Source organism: Solea solea, chromosome 4, assembly GCF_958295425.1.
Source record: "Solea solea chromosome 4, fSolSol10.1, whole genome shotgun sequence".
NCBI lineage: Eukaryota > Metazoa > Chordata > Actinopteri > Pleuronectiformes > Soleidae > Solea > Solea solea.
The window spans coordinates 15,205,010-15,223,676 of NC_081137.1; the positions used below are offsets into that span (position 1 = coordinate 15,205,010).

The following is an 18,667-nucleotide window of genomic DNA, read 5'->3' on the forward strand; positions in this document are numbered from 1 at the left end:
AACAAAAAAATATCACCTTAAGTTACGCACTGCAGCTTTTATGTAGAGTTACTGAGTTAAAAAAACAACAGCAACAAGTCAAGTTAAAAAAGAGATTTAGATTTTATAAGAAGGACATAGACAGTAGCACAACAAATCGCGACCACCACCTGGTGAGATGGCATGGTTGTAATTGTGAAAACCAAGTTCAAATGGGCAAATGGGCTTCTTTGTTTCCCCCCCTGTATTTCTCCTGCAGTTAACTGCCAAAATAAGTTACCTTTTATGGCTTAGGATAGGTTATTCTAATTTACAATGGCAAAGAACTGTATCAAGTTGTTAATTAATGTTTAAAAATGTTTTCCCTGAATTATATCATCGCCCCTGCACAGCATTACATACTATACAGTATAATATACTGTGCGTGGGCCTTGGTTCATCCCCATGCATATGTTCTGGATAGTTTTATAAAGGGAAAAGTGCACCTACCTACATTGCACATGTGCACATTTTGCAGTAGTGGGCCAGTGCTGTAAAACGGATAACTGGCCAAGGGAAAGGAGAGCCAACTTGGACCACATGCAAGAGCAAAGTGGATTGGGCCAGTCAGCTGGAGCATGTTAATTTGTTGGAAGCCACCCAGTACTTTGGCGACACAGAGATGGAACCTCTGTTCGTTGCCAGTTTTAATGGCCATTAGCTTTGTTCAGTAGATGGAAGTGTTCCATGTGTCTCCTTATCTTGACATCTAATTGTCAGAACATGTGCGTAACCCAGCCATTATAAAGGCACAGACTCGTCAACAGCACCCTAATTTGTAAGCACAACAGTAGGCTGAGTGGTGTCCCATCAATGAAGGCTCAAGTAAAGGTTGATTTTTTTTTGTGATTGTTATGTCTGTAGGGGGAAAAGGGAAAGGTAGTTTCCCCTTTAGCGATAAAAAAGTGTGAATACGTATAGTACCCTAAGTTGTTTTTTGAAGTATGTGTTTCGTGCTTATTGATTTGAGGGGAATCAGTTGTGCTGCCGTTTTGTAGATAAGATTAATTGAGGTAAGTGATGTTTTTAAGAAGCAGAGTCTAGAGGGAGATTATACATAAGCTGCACAAGATCACTGCACATCATGAACATGAAAAAGAAAAGCCTCAGTGTTCTTTAATAGGCTAAATTAAAGAACATAGGCTAAATGTAATGAAAACCTAAAAAAATATTGTAATTATCTAGGTGTTGTGAAGTGACTGTGGTATGAGTAATGATGTTACTATTCATTTTTATTACAAGAAACAAGGAATAATATTTATCATGATATGATTTTTATATTCCTAGGTCTAACTTGTTCGCTTATGTTTGATGAATATTTGTGTACTTTGGCAAATTAAGGTTGCACCTTCTTCAAATTTGGATATTGCATTCGGCTTTGTTGTAATTTCAAATTATTACCATTCATTTTTCAGCCTGAGTGTGCAGCTCATGGGTTGACAGAGTAAAACAGTCTCTGCTACCATTTTTTTATTGTCAACAAAAACATAATGTTCCCTGTTTGTGTCTTGTCTCACCTGCAGACACAAATCAGTAAAGCAGCGAACAGGCAGCACCCCAGGCCAACCTCAGTCAGCAGGCCAGCCCTCTCAGCCTCCTACCAAGCACAAAGCTGGAGGAGAGAAGCCAGAGAAAGGTGACAAGCAGCAGAAAAGACCTCAAACACCCTTCCATCATCGCAGCCTGACCAGCGAAGAGGCCTCAATAGAGACAGAGACATCTGCAGGACAAAGGTTGGGCATGAGGAGCCAGGACGGAGGAAGATTCCCCAGTATTCGGTCTGCAGATGTGTCTGCCATCCAAAAAGCCCCCCAGCTCCACAGTGGGGCTGTCAGTGCGGGGCCATCAGACCAGGCCAACTCCCCACAACCCCCACCACTTAGCCCCCACCCTTGCGAGCGTGGCGAGGAGTCGGGTGAGGGCATGAAGAACCCGTCAACCCCCAACAGTCAACACTTTTACCAGCCACCACCAGAGCCCTGTTTGGTTGGGGTGAAGGGTGGCGGTGAGGAGCACGGAGGACCAGAGGGCCTAAATCAGCACTTCCACTCCCATCACCCCCATCCTGTCTCTGTCTACTCCGAGCCGCCTGAGCCCACTGTATACGTGGGATCAGCGGTCAACCTGGAGGAGGACATCTCCAATGCTCCATGGCGGTTATTCAACCTACCCCGCAGGAAAGAAGCAGAGCTGTCCACGCCACTGCTGCCAGGGGACAAGCTGAGAGAGGAGGCCTCGGCGTCACTGGACAACGTGGCGTCTGTCACAGAGTGAGTTACACCTGCCGACTCGTATCACATTTTGATGTTAATCTCTCTCTCTCTCACACACAGACACACACATACTCTCTTACTCTCTTTTTCTCTTACATATCCCCCACCTTATCCCTCAGATTCAGAATATTCAGTATTGTGCTTAATTGCACACAGTATGTTAATCTCTTGCTATGTGCCCTTTTGGCATCGTACATATCCACTCTGCAGAACCAGTACAACTCATTGAATCCTAGCGCAAAACCACACATACGCACATTTCTGTACAGGTATCTTAGTGATGGCACTTCTGGACATAAAGTAATGCATTCTGTATCCGCTTACTCCAAACTTAACAATCACAACTTAACGCCGAACCCTGACAAGAACTTAAACCTCCCCGTAATCTCAGAACCAGGTGTTATCCCATAAAATTGTATTTCTTAATCCACTGCCCTGCATGTTTTAGACGTATCAGGTGTGTTAGAACAGGGAAATATCTAAAACATGCAGGGCAAATGGTCCCCAGGACCAGAATTAAGATACCCCGCCATAAACAGTCCGTTTAAGGTGTGATAGGAAGTAAGGAGCAGCCTTAATCTCCTCACTTTCACAAAATATTCTTGCTTCTTATGGTTTAGAAATAAAAATTGTCCTCACAATGATATACAACAAGCACACACACACAGTGGAGGTAAGCGGTAGAAAGAGTAATGGCAGAAGATAAACCTTTGCTATTGTAGTAAAGTTGAAACTAATAGAAATGCCAGCGACAGGAGAGAGACTTGCACCAAAAGGAAGCTGGAAGTAGGGAAGAGGATCACAAGTGGACAGAATAAAGGAGAGTTACATGTGGACAGGCAGCTGACTGTCGTGTGGCCATAGTGGGAATTATCATAAAGGTTGTGCAATCCCAAGAGTCTAACTGCTTGTATGGAGTATGAACTATTCTAGTGAGTTGTAATCCTTCCAGCCACAGCTCTGAATGGCCACTAATCTCAGGCCCAGGCCACTGCACACCATCACCTCACATCAGAGCTGGACAGGCATGACGAGAGGACACAAGCACAGAAAATGTAGGAAGCAGTGAAGGGTGGAGATAACACGTGAGCAGGGTCATTCAGTCCCCTCCTTTCTTGCTGTGCAGCCAGTGGTTTTTTTTCTCCATTAATTCCCCTCTCTCCCTTCCCCTGTTCCTTTACATATGAGGAACAAGGGGGATACCGTTGTAGCAACATGAGTGATTCTGATGAGCCATGTCACAGCAACAGGTGGTAAATGTGCCTGTGTGAGTTCGAGCAGTCAGTGCAGCAGTCACTGTGATTCCATCAGGCTGCTGCAGATGTGATTATTTGACAACAAACATGATGCATCAGTTGTGTTGCATGAAAGCTGTCAGAATTGTTTGCAATGGCTGCCATTTCTGTTACTGCAGATAACAATGCTATGCTGACAGATGATATCAGGCAGCATCAGGTCAAAACAGCGCAGCTGAGGAAATGTTCCAGCTCCCGGAATTTAACATGGACATCTTTTTAAAATGTCATATGCCAACTTATTGTGCTCATACTGTGCGATGTCAGTGGCGGTGAGCAATAGATTTTGATGGTCATCTACTCCGGTGTCCTCACATCTCGGCATTGTTCTCTTCCTAGGGTCATGTCCTCATCTAAATGGCCACTAAAAGTGTCTGAAGAGCGTGTTCAGATGTATCGAGCCAGGAGAAACCAGTACTTATCCGCTGCCATAACCGACGGAGATCACGAGCCGGAGGTGGACCCCTACGCCTTTGAGGATGGTGATGTCAAGTTCATATTCTCCAACAAGAAGGATAAAGCGAGCGGGGAGCGTGAGCCAGGCAAAAAACATAAGGTAAGAGAGCCCAAATCGAGGAGTGAAGAATGATTCTTAGTTAGAATATCACTTGTCCAGTTTTGTCTTGCAGTTTTAAATATATGTGCTGTTTTTAACGTGGTCTGAATTTCCTGAATCTGTGCTCATTGTTGCCTGGGGGCATCAGATAAAATGGCCATGGTCCAATAATTTTGACACAGAGTTTTACAAAGACTAACTTCACCACCGTGAACACTGACACTGTCAGCTTTCTCAGTTGGGGACATCAACACGTGATTTGGTCACACCCTCCTCTGTTAAGTGATTACTCCCAACTAAGTAGGGAGTAGGGGTCAGTGCATGGGTCACTGAAGGTTTTGTGTTTCTTGCTTTTGTTGTGCAGCTTCAAAGTTGCAAGCTCAAACGGTGTTGACCTGGTAACAAGTGTAGAGTTGCTTGCAATGTTGGGGCCACGTTTCCTTCATTTCATGCATGCAGTATAGAATTTCCCTCATGCTAAAAACACATGTACTACATTTGCTCTTGTGGTTTAAAATAGTACTTTTTCCTCTTCACTGGCTCAGTAAGGTTTCTCCCTGCCTGCACTTGTAGTCTTGTTGCAGCATGCTTGCTCATCATCACTCATGTCTGAGTCAAGGTTGTTAATAGTAATAGAGCTGGTGTGTGTGAGAAGCAAAGGAAGTATTTTTAACGACAAACCCACTGAAACAGCCTAATGATCATCATGTGACCGTGTGAAATTTTAACACATGCAAATTAAAGAAAAACATTTCTGTCCCTCTCTTTGTTGGTATATATTTATTTATCTTCACTTGCTCCTTTAAGATTCAACTACATATCCACATTGCCCAGCCAGTGTTTCATACCAACTCTTCAACTCACATAATTAACTTCTACTAAACACTTCTAATGGGTGACATTTACTCAACATTTTAAAATGTAAGATCAATGAAATCTTGATCTTTGTGACTGCAACTCATGAATTGCCTTAAATTCACATAATTTGCGTTATTAAAGATAATAGGATAATATAATATGTTGAGGCTTACTAAATTTAAGTAAGCCTCATGTTGCATCTTAGATTAATAAATCATATGCATAGTTCAGATTATGTTGCAATATCTAAACAGCTCTGTTTGCACTGAAGGTTCTTTGGCTCTGTGGGGCCGGGAAAGATCTATTAAGCAATTGTGTCCAGATTTATCCTGGAAAAAATTTGAATCCAGTAGATATTCATTATAAATATAACTGCTTGGATATTTCAGCCTGTTCTGCTTTAATCTTGACCATTATTTTGTCAAAATGTCTTGCTCTAACCCTAACCCTCCCACCGCCACCTTTACTGAAGCACAATACTTGCACAGTGGAGTTTATTGTGAATAGTTGATCTGAAAAACTGTTCACAGTGAACTTATAACATCTTTGAAAAGTACTCTGCTCTTCCTAAAGATCAGCCTCGCCCAGTGCCTTTTCCAAGTTGGCTGCTTTCAATCTAGCAAAAAATGCTTAGTGATGGTTAAAGCATAATTTAAACTTTTGTCAGGTTTAAATCAGGAAAAGATTTAGGGTGATTTTTAAGATCAGGGAACGGGGAAGGTTTAAAATAGGACATCAACATCCTCAGCAATACCACACTAAAAATAACAGTGTGACCGCTCTCCGTGTACATCCGCTTTCACTGCCCGAGTCTACATGAACAGGAAGGCATCCCTGAATCTCCATTGTTACGTGAGCCCAGTGGAACACCAAATACTCAGCCTGTTCAATTTCCCTTAGTTGTTTTGGTTTTCCTATTTGATCTGCCTCCTTCCTCTTCTCACTGTACTTCTGCTCTGCCTCTGCAAGGTGTTGGCTCTGGTTCCAGACAGGAGCCACCTGTTAGCTGTGAGTCGCCCCGAGCTTGAAAAGGGAGAGTTGTGATGTGTGGATGGGTGGGTGTATGTGTTCTGGTCTGCATGTTTGCAGAGGGCTTCACGGATCCTGGAGTCGAACCACAGCAACAAACCTGGCTCACTGAAGCATTAAGCTGAAAAGGCACACTCAAATATTTTCCTTCTCTGTCTGGTGAAGGCTCAGCTGCACGCCTCTGGTCTGTTTAGCAATATAAGGATGAAAGCAACTCTCAGTGGAGGGGAGAGAGTCCCTAAAGAGTCAATGGAGCCATGCCACTGTCTGTCTGCTTTCAGTGCTCTACGTGAACTGACCACTTGTTTGTGTGCCAATGTGCAGACTTGTGGATTCTCTCTGCTCCCTGACTTAGATTTTACACTAATGATTTCATAGTTTTGAAGCACTACTCAAAAATCCTTGTCATTGTTTATATCTTAAGATACAAGACCTCTTACCTGAATGATGTGCTGTGTGCTTATTAGATTTACTCTATTGAGATAGAAGGTTGATATTATAGTTTTGTGAGTGTGGGTTTTTGCTCATCAGACTACTGTGACTTTTATTGGTAGCGATTATCATTATAGACTGAATATGAACTTGAGCACCTTCAAGCATCAGAATTTGACATATTGAGTCTGCTGCTAAAATTGTGAAAAATCTGCTGTACAAAACTATAAGTAAGATACACTATATACACGAAAAATGCCTCAGACACACGAGTCAATTAAATGAGATGGGAATATATATATGTATATTTCATGCAGGCAGCCTTGGAGTGGAAGAAGCTTTTTGCAGGATGTTCAGACTCCACATACACAGTTTCCCACCTAAGGCCAGGTTATTGATAAGGGGTTAAGGCATCATTACCACCTATAGATTGTGGCCTTGGAGCGGATGTTGTGCTCTGCTGTAAGATTGGTCCTTCAGAGAGACAGATTAAATCCTGTGTTACTCCGAGAAAAGCCCCGGAGCATTCTGAAATCAATGGCTGAAACATAACATTCCTGTTCCCCAGTTAGAACTGTTCTGCACATAGTGTACACACAACTTGTCATAAGAGCATTCACACACACACACACAGGAGGTCAGTCCTGATATTGATATTGATGTGTTGGTATGAGCCTTAGAGGCCTTTCCTAGGATCTTGATTTCACTGTGATCCCAACTGGAAATCTCATTTGCCACAGCACAGGCAGTTTATTTTCTAGGTTCATCCATTTCTGGCCACTTTTTTTTCTTTTCTTTTTCTTGTTTATTGTGTTACTGTAATTTCTTGAATTTCTTTTGCATTGGAGAAAGCAACTTCTATTGTTCGTCGATTTTGATTGCAGATTTTATTTAGTGTATATTTTCATTTTTGTTGAGTGATATCTCAACTCACGCCCACTCTAATATATATGTATAGTTCATAAACATAGTTAAAAGTTCAGAAACTTTTCAACCACCTACAATTTAACCAAAAAATTAAACAGACTGTCCAGACATGGATAGTATATTAACAAGTGGACCTTCTTCATGGACATGGGATTGTAGTTTTTTAAACAGTTTATCTGTCTGAAATCAAAAGTCTGTGCAATGATAAATGAAATATCCACTGTGTTATTGATTGTGTGTCTATTTCTTCCTTCATCTGACCTTCTTATCTTTCTCTTTTCCCACAGGGTGAAGACGGAGGAACAGGTCCATCAGATGGTAAGAAGTCCCTTAATTCTTCTTCTGTGGCTTGCTTGCTTGCTGTTACACAAACACATAAAATGTAGACTGTGAAGCCAGAGGCTAAACATTGTAACTTGCTGCTGAAAAAAGAAACACTTAACACTTGATTCAATCTTTCCAATATGTCTCAAGAAACTACAATCATTACTTTTTTAATTCACAATTAATTTTCAGTTATTTCTAAATGTATATTTCATTAAACAAATTTGTCATACCACATGCATTTTGATTACTGAATTTAGAGGAAAATCTGTTTCCGTTGCTTGCTGGACTGGAGAGTAAATTGAAGCCAGTCTGGATAATGTGTTAGCTCAAAGCAAGACTTTACTCTTCATTAATTTCTTAAGCAACCAGAATGTACTTGTGAAGAAAACAGTTGGAAACCTGATATTTTTTGCATTAACATGAGGTATATTTATATCTGTGTGTTTGTCCAGATGCCCAGCGGGCTGCTGCTCACAACCGCATGGCTTCTACCAGTCTAATCCATGAGACGGACCTGGTGGTGTCCATCAATGACCTGGACAACCTCTTTAACTCGGACGAAGATGATTTGGCGGTTAGTAGAGACCTTGGCTCACACCACAGTCCATATTTCATTACATAAAGCGTGGGCTGGTATCGTGAGTGTGTGTTTGTGTGTGTTTCCACTGGCACTCGTGCCAGAGCTGTGTTTCCACTCTGCCCGTCATTCATTCATAGACAGTTCTCAATAACCGCTGCAGTTACTCTAAGATGTGCATTATCTTGACTTGCAGGCCCCGTGGGTGTAAGGCATAAGGCATATAACAGGAATGAGTGTGGAGCTGTGTTGTTAATTGACATGTTGAGTTACCAAAATGGCCAGGTGCTAAATTATCTTTCTTTGTCCACAGCCTGGTTCTCGGCGACCGGTGAATGGAACTGACGATAAATTTGGCAACAAGGAACCAAAGCAATCAACTTTGGACCCTGTATCCTGCATCAGTATGTATCTCTACACTTGTGTCCACTAATTTCTCTCCTCTCTCTCTCTCTCTCTCTCTCTCTCTCTGATGTCACTGATGTCAAGTGTAGATTTGACTCAAGTGTTAATCCAGACTCTTCCTAAAATAAAACCCTCCCCTCCACACGTGTTAGCTAAGGAAAAAAGGCATTATCTCCTTCAGTCCATTAAATAAAATGAAGGATTTTACCTCCACAAGCGTCATTAATGCTCACACTTGGCTTTGCCACCTAGTGGTGAAGAATATGGCAGTAATAAACCTGACACAGCTTCGAGTCATTCTGTAGCTGCTGTCCTGTCTTCTTGTAACTACACAGCAGACACTTCAGATTAACACCAGTATCTTGCCTTGATACACCCAGGGTGTTGTTTTGAACACAACTGAACCACCCATTTCTGTGAAGTGTATTGTTTAATGAGCTCAGGGACACTAATATAGAAGTAAAGATAATTGAATGACACTACACCATATTTTACTGGGAAGCAAATTGGTCTCCAATCAATCGTTTTTGCCCTCAGTTTTATGAATAGATCACTTTCAGTCACAGTGTCTGCTCTTTTACTATGAAGTATATTTCCTAATAAAATTGTAAGACTGGGAGGCTGGATATTCACCTTATTTTCACTGCACATGTTTGCACTGAACCTGTTCATTCTAGTGCCGACTTTTGTCAGTGGTTTACACACTGATGCTTACTTCACACTATTATATATGTATGTGTTTGTTTTAAAACATACAGTAGAGCCTAAAACATTGGTATGGAGCCACTTCAATAGGGCCATGGATAATTAGAGACAGTGTATTGTCTGCTGTTCTTTATTTTATTCACATTCACCTTGGATCATGCCTTTCCCCTTACTGTTAATAGTTCATAAAAAATGTGTGAGGGGTGAATTTGTTTCAAAAGTCAGAAATATTTTTAGGAAAACCCCTGACAATCCTGCATTAACTTACTAGTCAACTTCACCAGACCTCATCTTACATTGTGGACTCATCAATATGATTTATTTAAACGTTTATTGTTAGATCATTTTTTATTTTGGAATTATAACAGTTGCCCAATATGATGAACATTAACATTGCGCATATTATTTACCCATTTTTCTACATTTAGTAATATCCCAGCCACCCAGGTGTATGATACACTATCCTCTACAAGAAAGAAAACAACAGCAAAACAAAACAGTTATTTAAAGGAGTTACATTTAACTCCACTTATATGCATATGTGTGTGAATGTGCTGCATATAGTCACATAATTACATGCCACTCAAAGCGGTATCAAGGCCCAGTGCTGCAGCTGATCTCATCATTTTTGACCTATTCAGGCTTTTAGAATATAATTACTTTTTATATAGATACAAAAAAATGATTTTATCTTAATTGTTATGTAAGCCACAAAGTGCTACATTTAGTACAGTTAAAATACTGGTGTATATATGCACATTTATCTAATTAACGTGTTTAGCAGTGTAAACTGTAAGATAAGGGCTACTGAGTTCAAATAGACCTTTCCATTTCTTTTACACTCCTATCTCCATAAACGTACAGTATCTTCCACATGTTCTGATTGCCCCACGTTGCTCCCTCCAGGCTCAGCAGACCTGCACCAGATGTTTCCCACACCTCCCTCGCTGGAGCAGCACATCATGGGCTACTCACCCATGAACATGTGCAGCAAGGACTATGGCAGCATGGATGCCAACCCGGGCATGACCTCGCTGGATGGCACCTCATCTCTGGGAGGCCATTTTAAGATCGAAGTGGAGGAAAGCTTCTGCAGCCCAAAGCCATCTGAGATCAAGGTGGGTCCAGACTTAATCTGTCAGGTGTAATTGCAGTGTCTGTTACAAACTGACCGAACCAGGAGGTGAAATCTATTGCCAGTACATGTAGATAATTAAATCAAGCATTTCCAGACACAAACTGTCCTTCACGACTAGTGAAGTCAAACCCTAAATATTTACCTAGTGATCTTGCATCAGTTAAAGTCAGTGTGACTCATTTTATTGTTCCTGTCTGTCATGTAGGACTATTCATTTGTGTATAAGCCAGAGCTGTGCCAGGCGTTTGTCGGCTGCTCCATGTTTGCGCCTTTGAAGATGTTGCCCAGTCAGTGTCTCCCGCCTATCAAAATACCAGAGGACTACCGGCCGAGCTGGACCATGGGCAGGGAGATGACCTTCCTCAACAAAGACAGGTATGGCTGAGTTTTTGTTTTTGTGAATTTTAAAAACTTCCAAGCATTAGTCATTCATTCACAGGTGATCTGGGAAGAGGGTCACTGAGGCATTGTAATTAAGATGTGCAGAAGACATGTCAAGGCTTTGCTGGCTGGTTTGCATTTTGTGTGCAAGGAAACACATACACATCCTCCCTCTGGTTTTTGTTTTGATGACACTCTCACGCTCTCAGCAGGCTGTCAGCCTTACCTGTGCATGACTGCTGCAGGCAGTGCAGGGAAATGAAATATGATTCTTTCTTGGTTAAATATGAGGACTGACGATCCCTTGAGTGTTGACACGGGCCCAAACAGTGACTCCATGCCACCATGCCTGCTCTTTGCAGCTTGGAGTCGATCTCTAATCTAACATTCACCGCTTTTCTTAAGTGTGCTCATGAGAATTTCAGTTTTTCAGGTTTCTTCTATTGATTTTGTGGTTTTCTATAATCTGAGCAGTAGACCCTTATTACATTTGTATGGACTTTTAATTTTTTATGTATCATTTAGCAATGAATTTGAAATCTGGTGCTTTTAGTAATCAGATCATGTGATTTTGAACAGAAACTTTTAGCATAATTCACTTGTTTTTAAGGTTTTAAGATAATTCATGTCTGGTCAACCTCATTTTATGTCTTTGTTGAATTTTATTATACATTTAAAAAAAATAATAACATAAAACAGCTGAACTTCAACTGGCCTGGATTAAATACTAGAACATTTACTTTTCATTGGTCTGTATAAGAAAAGCCCTGGAACATGACTGGAATGTAGAGCAGAACACAAATAATTTGCAATAATATTAATAACGGGACTCATTATTTCCTCATTATTTATAAGTGTGTAATTGAAGAGCCACAGCTAGCTACGGTAGAGTGTAGGGAAGGAGACGTGTCTGGATTCAGCTAATGTTGGCCAGTGTCCAAAGAGTCATTGGTAAAGGTTTTATAATATGCTGCTGGTGCTGCTTGGAATGTGGTTGGCTGCAGGAGAGAGAGAGTGAGAGAGAACTGTGCTGGGACTTCCTCCCTCCTCCTAATGGGTCTGTGCCAGGAGTCGTTCCCCACGTACAGCTAGGGACATGATGTGCTCACCCTCCCTCTCTCCTGCTCTCTCATACACTCTCCGTGCTTCCTCACAGTTGCTTGCCTGCCCCAAAATAAACCATACCTCAGAGGGACGCTTGTTGAAATGTTTATTGAATGTCTCTCTCTCTCTCTCTCTCTCTCTCTCTCTCTCTCTCTCTCTCTCTCTCTGCTTCTTTACACTTTTTTCATTCGGTCTCTCTTTTGCTCCACCTCATTCTTGTTGTGTGCAATCCTCTTTGAATTCCTTTTGCAATTGAAAAGTCTTGTTACATGCTCTGTCTTTACAAATGCAGTAAGACATCTGGATATAGATGTGTTGTGATTGGAAGAAATTAACAGCACATTGTTGTGATTTAAAGGAAATAAAATGGTGTTTGAGTACAGAACGTGTGACGCTTTTCTGTCGGCCAATCAGCTGACTGTCGTGGGTCTAGCTCCACCCATTTATAAAACAATTAGTTTTATTAGTCAATTCATTTAATGAGTATATTTGTTTTTGTTCATATGTTTCAAATTGTTATTGCTCTCACTCTCATTTGCTGCTTTGTCTTCCTGCTACAACTGTCAAGTCTCAGAGTGAGAGTTTCATGACACTAGTGCTTTAGTGATGTTGTCAGACACTTGCAATAACAATTTCAGCTAATTATTATTGGCAAAAACAAGTTTTTATAAGTACTGTTCACTTATCACCACAACTTTGTAACATGTGATTTGTAGTAGGATCACTTGTAATCATCCACATTTTTGCCTTGTTTGTTATCCCAACTGGCCCCATTTCAGACGTCTTAAAAGTGACTGTGTTTCCTCTGGTAATGATGCTGTAATCACTTCATTATTTGTGGTGCCTATTCTCATTCATGTCTTTGGATCTCTTCATCTACAGTAACATCCCCAGTGTGGGCAGCACCATGGACCAGGACTACAGCCAGACATACACTCCTCAGACTCACACACCCTTCATGTCAAACAGTGCTCCACCAAGTAACAGTGGCGCTGGCATCCTGCCTTCACCTGCCACCCCACGATTCTCTGCACCTACACCACGTACGCCACGCACTCCGCGCACTCCTCGGGGCCCTGCCAGTGTCCAAGGCTCAGTCAAATACGAGAACTCTGATCTGTACTCGCCAGCGTCCACCCCTTCCACCTGCCGACCACTCAACTCAGTGGAGCCGGCCACAGTCCCTTCCATCCCTGAGGCACACAGTCTTTACGTCACTCTCATCCTGTCTGAGTCAGTCATGAACCTCTTCAAGGACTGCAACTTCGACAGCTGCTGCATCTGTGTGTGTAACATGAACATCAAAGGAGCCGACGTGGGCGTGTACCTGAGCGATCCCATTGGTGAGGCCCAGGAACCCTGCAGCTGTGGTTTCAGTGCCGTGGTCAACCGGCGTTATGGAAATGGTTCGGGCCTCTTCCTTGAGGATGAGCTGGATATAATCGGCCGGGGTTCGGACGTCAGTCGAGAGGCAGAAAAGCGCTTTGAGGAGCTGCGGCTCTCCTCGTTAGAGAGAAGTGGAGTCGGGAGGGGCGACGGTGTCCCAGATGAGCTGATTCTTCTTCTGCAAGACCAGTGCACCAACCCCTTTTCACCCATATCGGTTCTGGAGCAGGACATCGTGTCACGAGGGACAGCAAGTGGAGCTGCTGTACCGCCATGTGTGAGGGTGGAGGAGAAGGACTACCACAGCGACTGCTACATGGCCCTGGAACATGGCAGGCAGTTCATGGATAACATGTCAGGCGGCAAGGTGGATGAGGCACTGGTCAAAAGCACATGCCTACACCACTGGGGCAAACAAAACGGTGAGAACAAGAAAATATGCATGATTTTGATATGTATTCATATCTTTTTTTGTAGAGATAAAACAAGGCTTAAGTTTTAAAAGAGGTGTTCATTTCTCACATTGTAATTAATCTGTAGTTTCCCCTTTTCCTGTCTGTTCTGCAGCTGTGGATGTGAGTACGTTATGCTCTCAGGACGTGCTGCGGGCACTTATGTCCCTCCAGCCTGTGCTCCAGGATGCAATCCAGAAGAAGAGGACGGTGCGGTCGTGGGGGGTTCAGGGTCCTCTTACCTGGCAGCAGTTTCACAAGATGGCTGGACGTGGCTCCTACGGTAAATCTGGGAACAAACTGGGGAAGATAATCCCATTCAGTACATGATTCTGACTAATTCTTCACCACCGTTAAGTGTAGCTGTATTAATACCCAGGGTCAGTGAGTGTTTCCATGAAAAGGAAAACTCGAAAATACTATTTTCATCTTCACCACAAAAATATTTGTTTGCTGTAAGGTTTACTAGTAAAATCCATAGTTGGTCTTGGTCTGTGCATGACATTTTGGGATGTGTGTGTCTTGAGTTAGGAAAACCCTGGATGTTGTCAGATCAATGAGCAGTGTGGTCCCTCCGCTGTGGTCTAGATGTCACCTCTGTTGGGAGGAGCTGTCACATTATTTGGTGACCTCACATTTTGATGCACAGCGGAGACAGAGAGGGGAAGAAAGCAGGTCTGACACCCTACCTGTTAACACCATTCACTCACTGTTCTTTCTTTCTGTTTTTGTTTTTCTACTTCCATCCGTACTCTGTCCTCCCCTCTTCTTCCTCTTCCCTTCGCTTCTCTCCAACAGGCACAGATGAGTCCCCTGAGCCCCTTCCCATCCCCACCTTTCTGGTGGGTTATGAGTATGACTTTGTGGTACTGTCTCCTTTTGGTCTGCCCTACTGGGAGAAACTGTTGTTGGATCCTTTTGGTTCCCAGCGGGACATTGGGTACCTGGTGGTTTGTCCCGACAACGAGGCGCTGTTGAGCGGCGCTAAGAGCTTCTTCCGAGACCTCACAGCTGTCTACGAGGTAGGGGCTCTGAGGGAGGGTGCAAAGTGTTTGTGCCATACAGACGTAATATTGTTTTCGGGTTGGAAGATATATATTATTATATTTACATTACATTTACATTTAAGCATTTAGCAGATGCTTTTATCCAAAGCGACTTACAAGAGAGGAATCAATATTTAACATTTAAAGCACAGAGGCAGATGGGGGCAATACGTGTTTATCCTGTCTAACTCGAAGTGAGTTAGATTTGTACAATGCAAAAAACTGCAAGACATTGAGGTTGAGAAATAAAATCACCTCATTGGAAGAAATGTGGAGTCTAAACGTGTTGCTTGTTTTCAGTAATTGTGTTTGTAAAAAGAAAGAGAAAATAAGGTTAAAGCCTAAGAAGCTTACTCTGTTCCACTGACCTGCTTTTTGGTATTTGAAATTGGTCAATCAGTTTGAAGATTTTAGAATGCTCCCATATAGTCCCAGCTGTGCACATCTGCTCATAATATTAATATAATATAAAAATATTGAAGGTCAATATTAACAATATTAACACGCAAATTAATTACATTAAAAGGCAAGAAATAATGGATCACATCTTAATTTCAATATGTAATTTCAATGAGTTTGGACTTCTGGGCCTTTATTACCTAACTAGATTATGTCTCCAGATGGAAAAATGTTTATTGGAAACATATTAAAGTATGTTAAGTTTTTGTTCTTGTAAAAAAAATGAAACGTGAAAAAGTGTAGCTACAATCAGGCCTCCAGACTTGAACTAATTTCCATATTGATTTCCACTGATCTACCTTCCTATAAAATGTTTGTCCTCACCACGGTCTCACTGTTCTTCCACAGTCGTGTCGACTTGGCCAGCACCGGCCCATTTCCAAAGGCTACCCTGATGGCATTGTCCTCGTCGGCGGCAATGGATCCAAGAGCCTTGTGGATCAGCCAGTTAGTGACTGGTTCCTCAAGGCTGCCAGCGGCAACAGCGACGCTTTCACAAAGCTCAAACTCTATGCACAAGTGTGCCGCCACAACCTCGGTACGTGTCATTTACAGCCTGCAAGTTAACTGTCAAACATTTTTAATCCTACATGGCCCCAGGTTTTTCAGTTGCTCAGTGCAGTGTCAACATTTGTTGCTGAAGTTCCACCTCTGACACCTCTTGGCTTTGTTGTTATGAAAAGGCCTGCTAGAGAGACTTGACTGCTTAAAAGAGAGCACACTTTTGAAATGCTAAAAGCTGAATGATCAATGTCAAGTTGAAGTGGAATAAGCTTTCTTTATTTATTTTTAATCTTTTTTTTTTTCTTGCAGAATGCTTTGTGGTATTAATGTAGATGTGCTTCTCTTTCTGCCTTTAGCTCCATACCTTGCATCACAGCCACTGGACAGTTCCCTCCTCACACAGCCCAGTCCTGCGCCCTCGTCCAGCCAGTCTTCTTCCACACAACTGTCTAGCTCCGCCTCCGGTTCAGTGGGCCAGCAGGGCTCAGTGAATGCTGCAGGTTCCTCAGTTCCCAACAACAACAACAACAACAGCAGCAGCAGCAGCAACACTGGATCTGGAAATGGCTCTACATCATCCAACAGCTTAGTGACGACCTCAAGCCAGTCTGCCAGCGGATTGTTGTCTGCCAAGCCCAGCTCTTTTCCCCCGTTTGGGAATATGGGCAGTCAGGGCCAGGGAGGTGGCCCCCAGAGTGGACACCTGGGACAGCAGGCTGGTTCCCAGAATACTGGCACCTCAGGGGACAACTCCAGCAGCCAGACCCAGGCACCTACAGAGCCTCCAGAAAGGTACACAAACTCATTCACTACATCAGCTCAGCAACTGAATACTTTGTTTAGTGTTCAGTGACACAATTTTATGACCTGCTGTATTTGAAACTTTATAAATATAAAACTACAAAGTATGCATTTCAATGAAAAAGTTTTTTTTTTTATTAAAGGGTGGTAGGTACAACAATTATTAACAGTCAACAAAATAAAGAAAATAAAGTGACACAGAACTGAAAAGGAGATTTAGGAAAACAGCTCCAAGAATCATAAAACACATTAGATAATCTCCACTGTGAATGCAACACCCCACTTTGAGGACAGTTTGAAGATCATTTAATTTAAATGGTGCAAAGTACCTGAAATGAGTCCTGCCAACATTAGCACACATGAGGGATATCCAGTGTTAAGGAGTCATTGGATTATGCTCTGTAGACACTAGAAGATGTGAGGTAGTTTGGAAGCTCCCAGTGTGAGATGTTATGATGATATTCCTTCTTGTATACGTAAGTCCACCCTACCTTGTGATAGAGAGAACAAGGATGAGAATGAAGTATGGTTTACTATACTATAATGTAACATGTACACTAGCCCTATGAAAATAATAACTGAGGAACATCCCACAAAAAGAGCTTATTGTCATTTAAATAAAAACTTTGCTTTATAAAAGTTTTAAAAAAAAAGATTTTGTTCTATCCCCAGCACTTTGGAACGGGAGAAGGTGGGTTTGCCCACGGACGGGGAGTCCCACGCCATCACGTATCCACCTGCCATCGTTGTTTACATTGTGGACCCCTTCAGCTACGAGGAAGCCGACGGGGGCTCGGGCCCCGTTCCAGCCCAGTCCAGTGTGTGGACGCTGGGTTTGCTACGGTGCTACCTTGAAATGCTTCAGTTTCTGCCCGCCCATGTTCGCAATTCTATTTCTGTACAGGCAAGTAAAGTTCTTGAGCCTTATGTTTTACTGCTGACTGTGATGTATTTTACCGTCACAACATTAATTCTGAGTGGAAATTAATCAATTACATGTCCAGATTCATCGTGTCAATTACTTCTCAATGATGTAAGGTTTAGACTGAATGGTATCACTTATGTTGGCCACATCTAATCACCTCCTTTTGTTTTCCCTCCAGATTGTCCCCTGCCAGTATCTGCTGCAGCCAGTACGGAGAGAAGACCGCCATATCTACGCACAGCATCTAAAATCCCTAGCCTTCTCTGTTTTCACTCAGTGTAGACGGCCACTGCCCACCTCCACCAATGTCAAGTCGCTGACTGGCTTCGGCCCCGGCTTGGCCATTGACACCGCGCTTAAGAGCCCAGAGGTAAATGCATCACAAAGCAAAGCTGTAGAAGCTCCACTTACATTTGTTTTGGCATATTTTATATATAAAATCACAGTTGTTCTATCGGCTGTTCCGCTCTGTAGTTCATCAGCACGCCCTTGCGTTGTCCTGTGATCAATATACAAACAGAGGCTGGCACTATGGCCCTCGCAACAGCATTTTAGTTGCTTTCAGCTCTTCAGCCAGACATGAACCTGACCTGAAATGACCCACCCTTTTGCCCTGGCCATGTTCACTCTGCCAGTAAAAAGAAAGAAGGCAATGAGATATAGAGTTTAGAACCAAACATCCATGTTTTCTTTCCCTCTGGAACAGGACCAAGGGAAGTCATAACCCTCTTCTTGAGAGTTTTCTTTCTATTATCTGCTTGGCTAGCTCCTTGAGACCTCTATAATGGGATCCTGACTGCAGGTTTAGACAAAAGGGCGCTTTAGATCAGGGCCTAATTCAGTTGACTTCTTTCCTTGCAGCGCTACCTTACCTTTTTTCCCCTTGTAAGACACTGGCGATCCTTGTGGCGCCTTGCGCCTGGAACTGGGACATGAATGGGACAGGAGGAGTGACACAGGATGCTTTGACTTGAGCAGATAGAATATGAATAGAATATGAACTCCGCAGGAATTAGGATTAAAAGAAAGAATTTCCTGTGATTGTACAGCAGCAATTCATAACGGTTTA

The 18,667-nt window shown here is 42.5% G+C and overlaps 1 protein-coding gene across 1 annotated transcript in view; it reads left to right on the top strand.

Annotated features, from left to right (window-relative positions):
* The window catches only part of med13a (mediator complex subunit 13a), a 73,813-nt gene that overhangs the window by 48,315 nt on the left and 6,831 nt on the right, over nt 1-18,667 (top strand). Inside the window, exons 9-22 of the mRNA XM_058626995.1 lie at nt 1,542-2,288; nt 3,926-4,142; nt 7,676-7,706; nt 8,168-8,289; nt 8,606-8,696; nt 10,309-10,520; nt 10,746-10,915; nt 12,908-13,833; nt 13,979-14,146; nt 14,662-14,885; nt 15,717-15,906; nt 16,229-16,664; nt 17,346-17,577; nt 17,777-17,968. Of these exons, the coding sequence (XP_058482978.1) occupies nt 1,542-2,288; nt 3,926-4,142; nt 7,676-7,706; nt 8,168-8,289; nt 8,606-8,696; nt 10,309-10,520; nt 10,746-10,915; nt 12,908-13,833; nt 13,979-14,146; nt 14,662-14,885; nt 15,717-15,906; nt 16,229-16,664; nt 17,346-17,577; nt 17,777-17,968 (3,958 nt within the window). The remainder of the gene's footprint in view (nt 1-1,541; nt 2,289-3,925; nt 4,143-7,675; nt 7,707-8,167; nt 8,290-8,605; nt 8,697-10,308; nt 10,521-10,745; nt 10,916-12,907; nt 13,834-13,978; nt 14,147-14,661; nt 14,886-15,716; nt 15,907-16,228; nt 16,665-17,345; nt 17,578-17,776; nt 17,969-18,667) is intronic.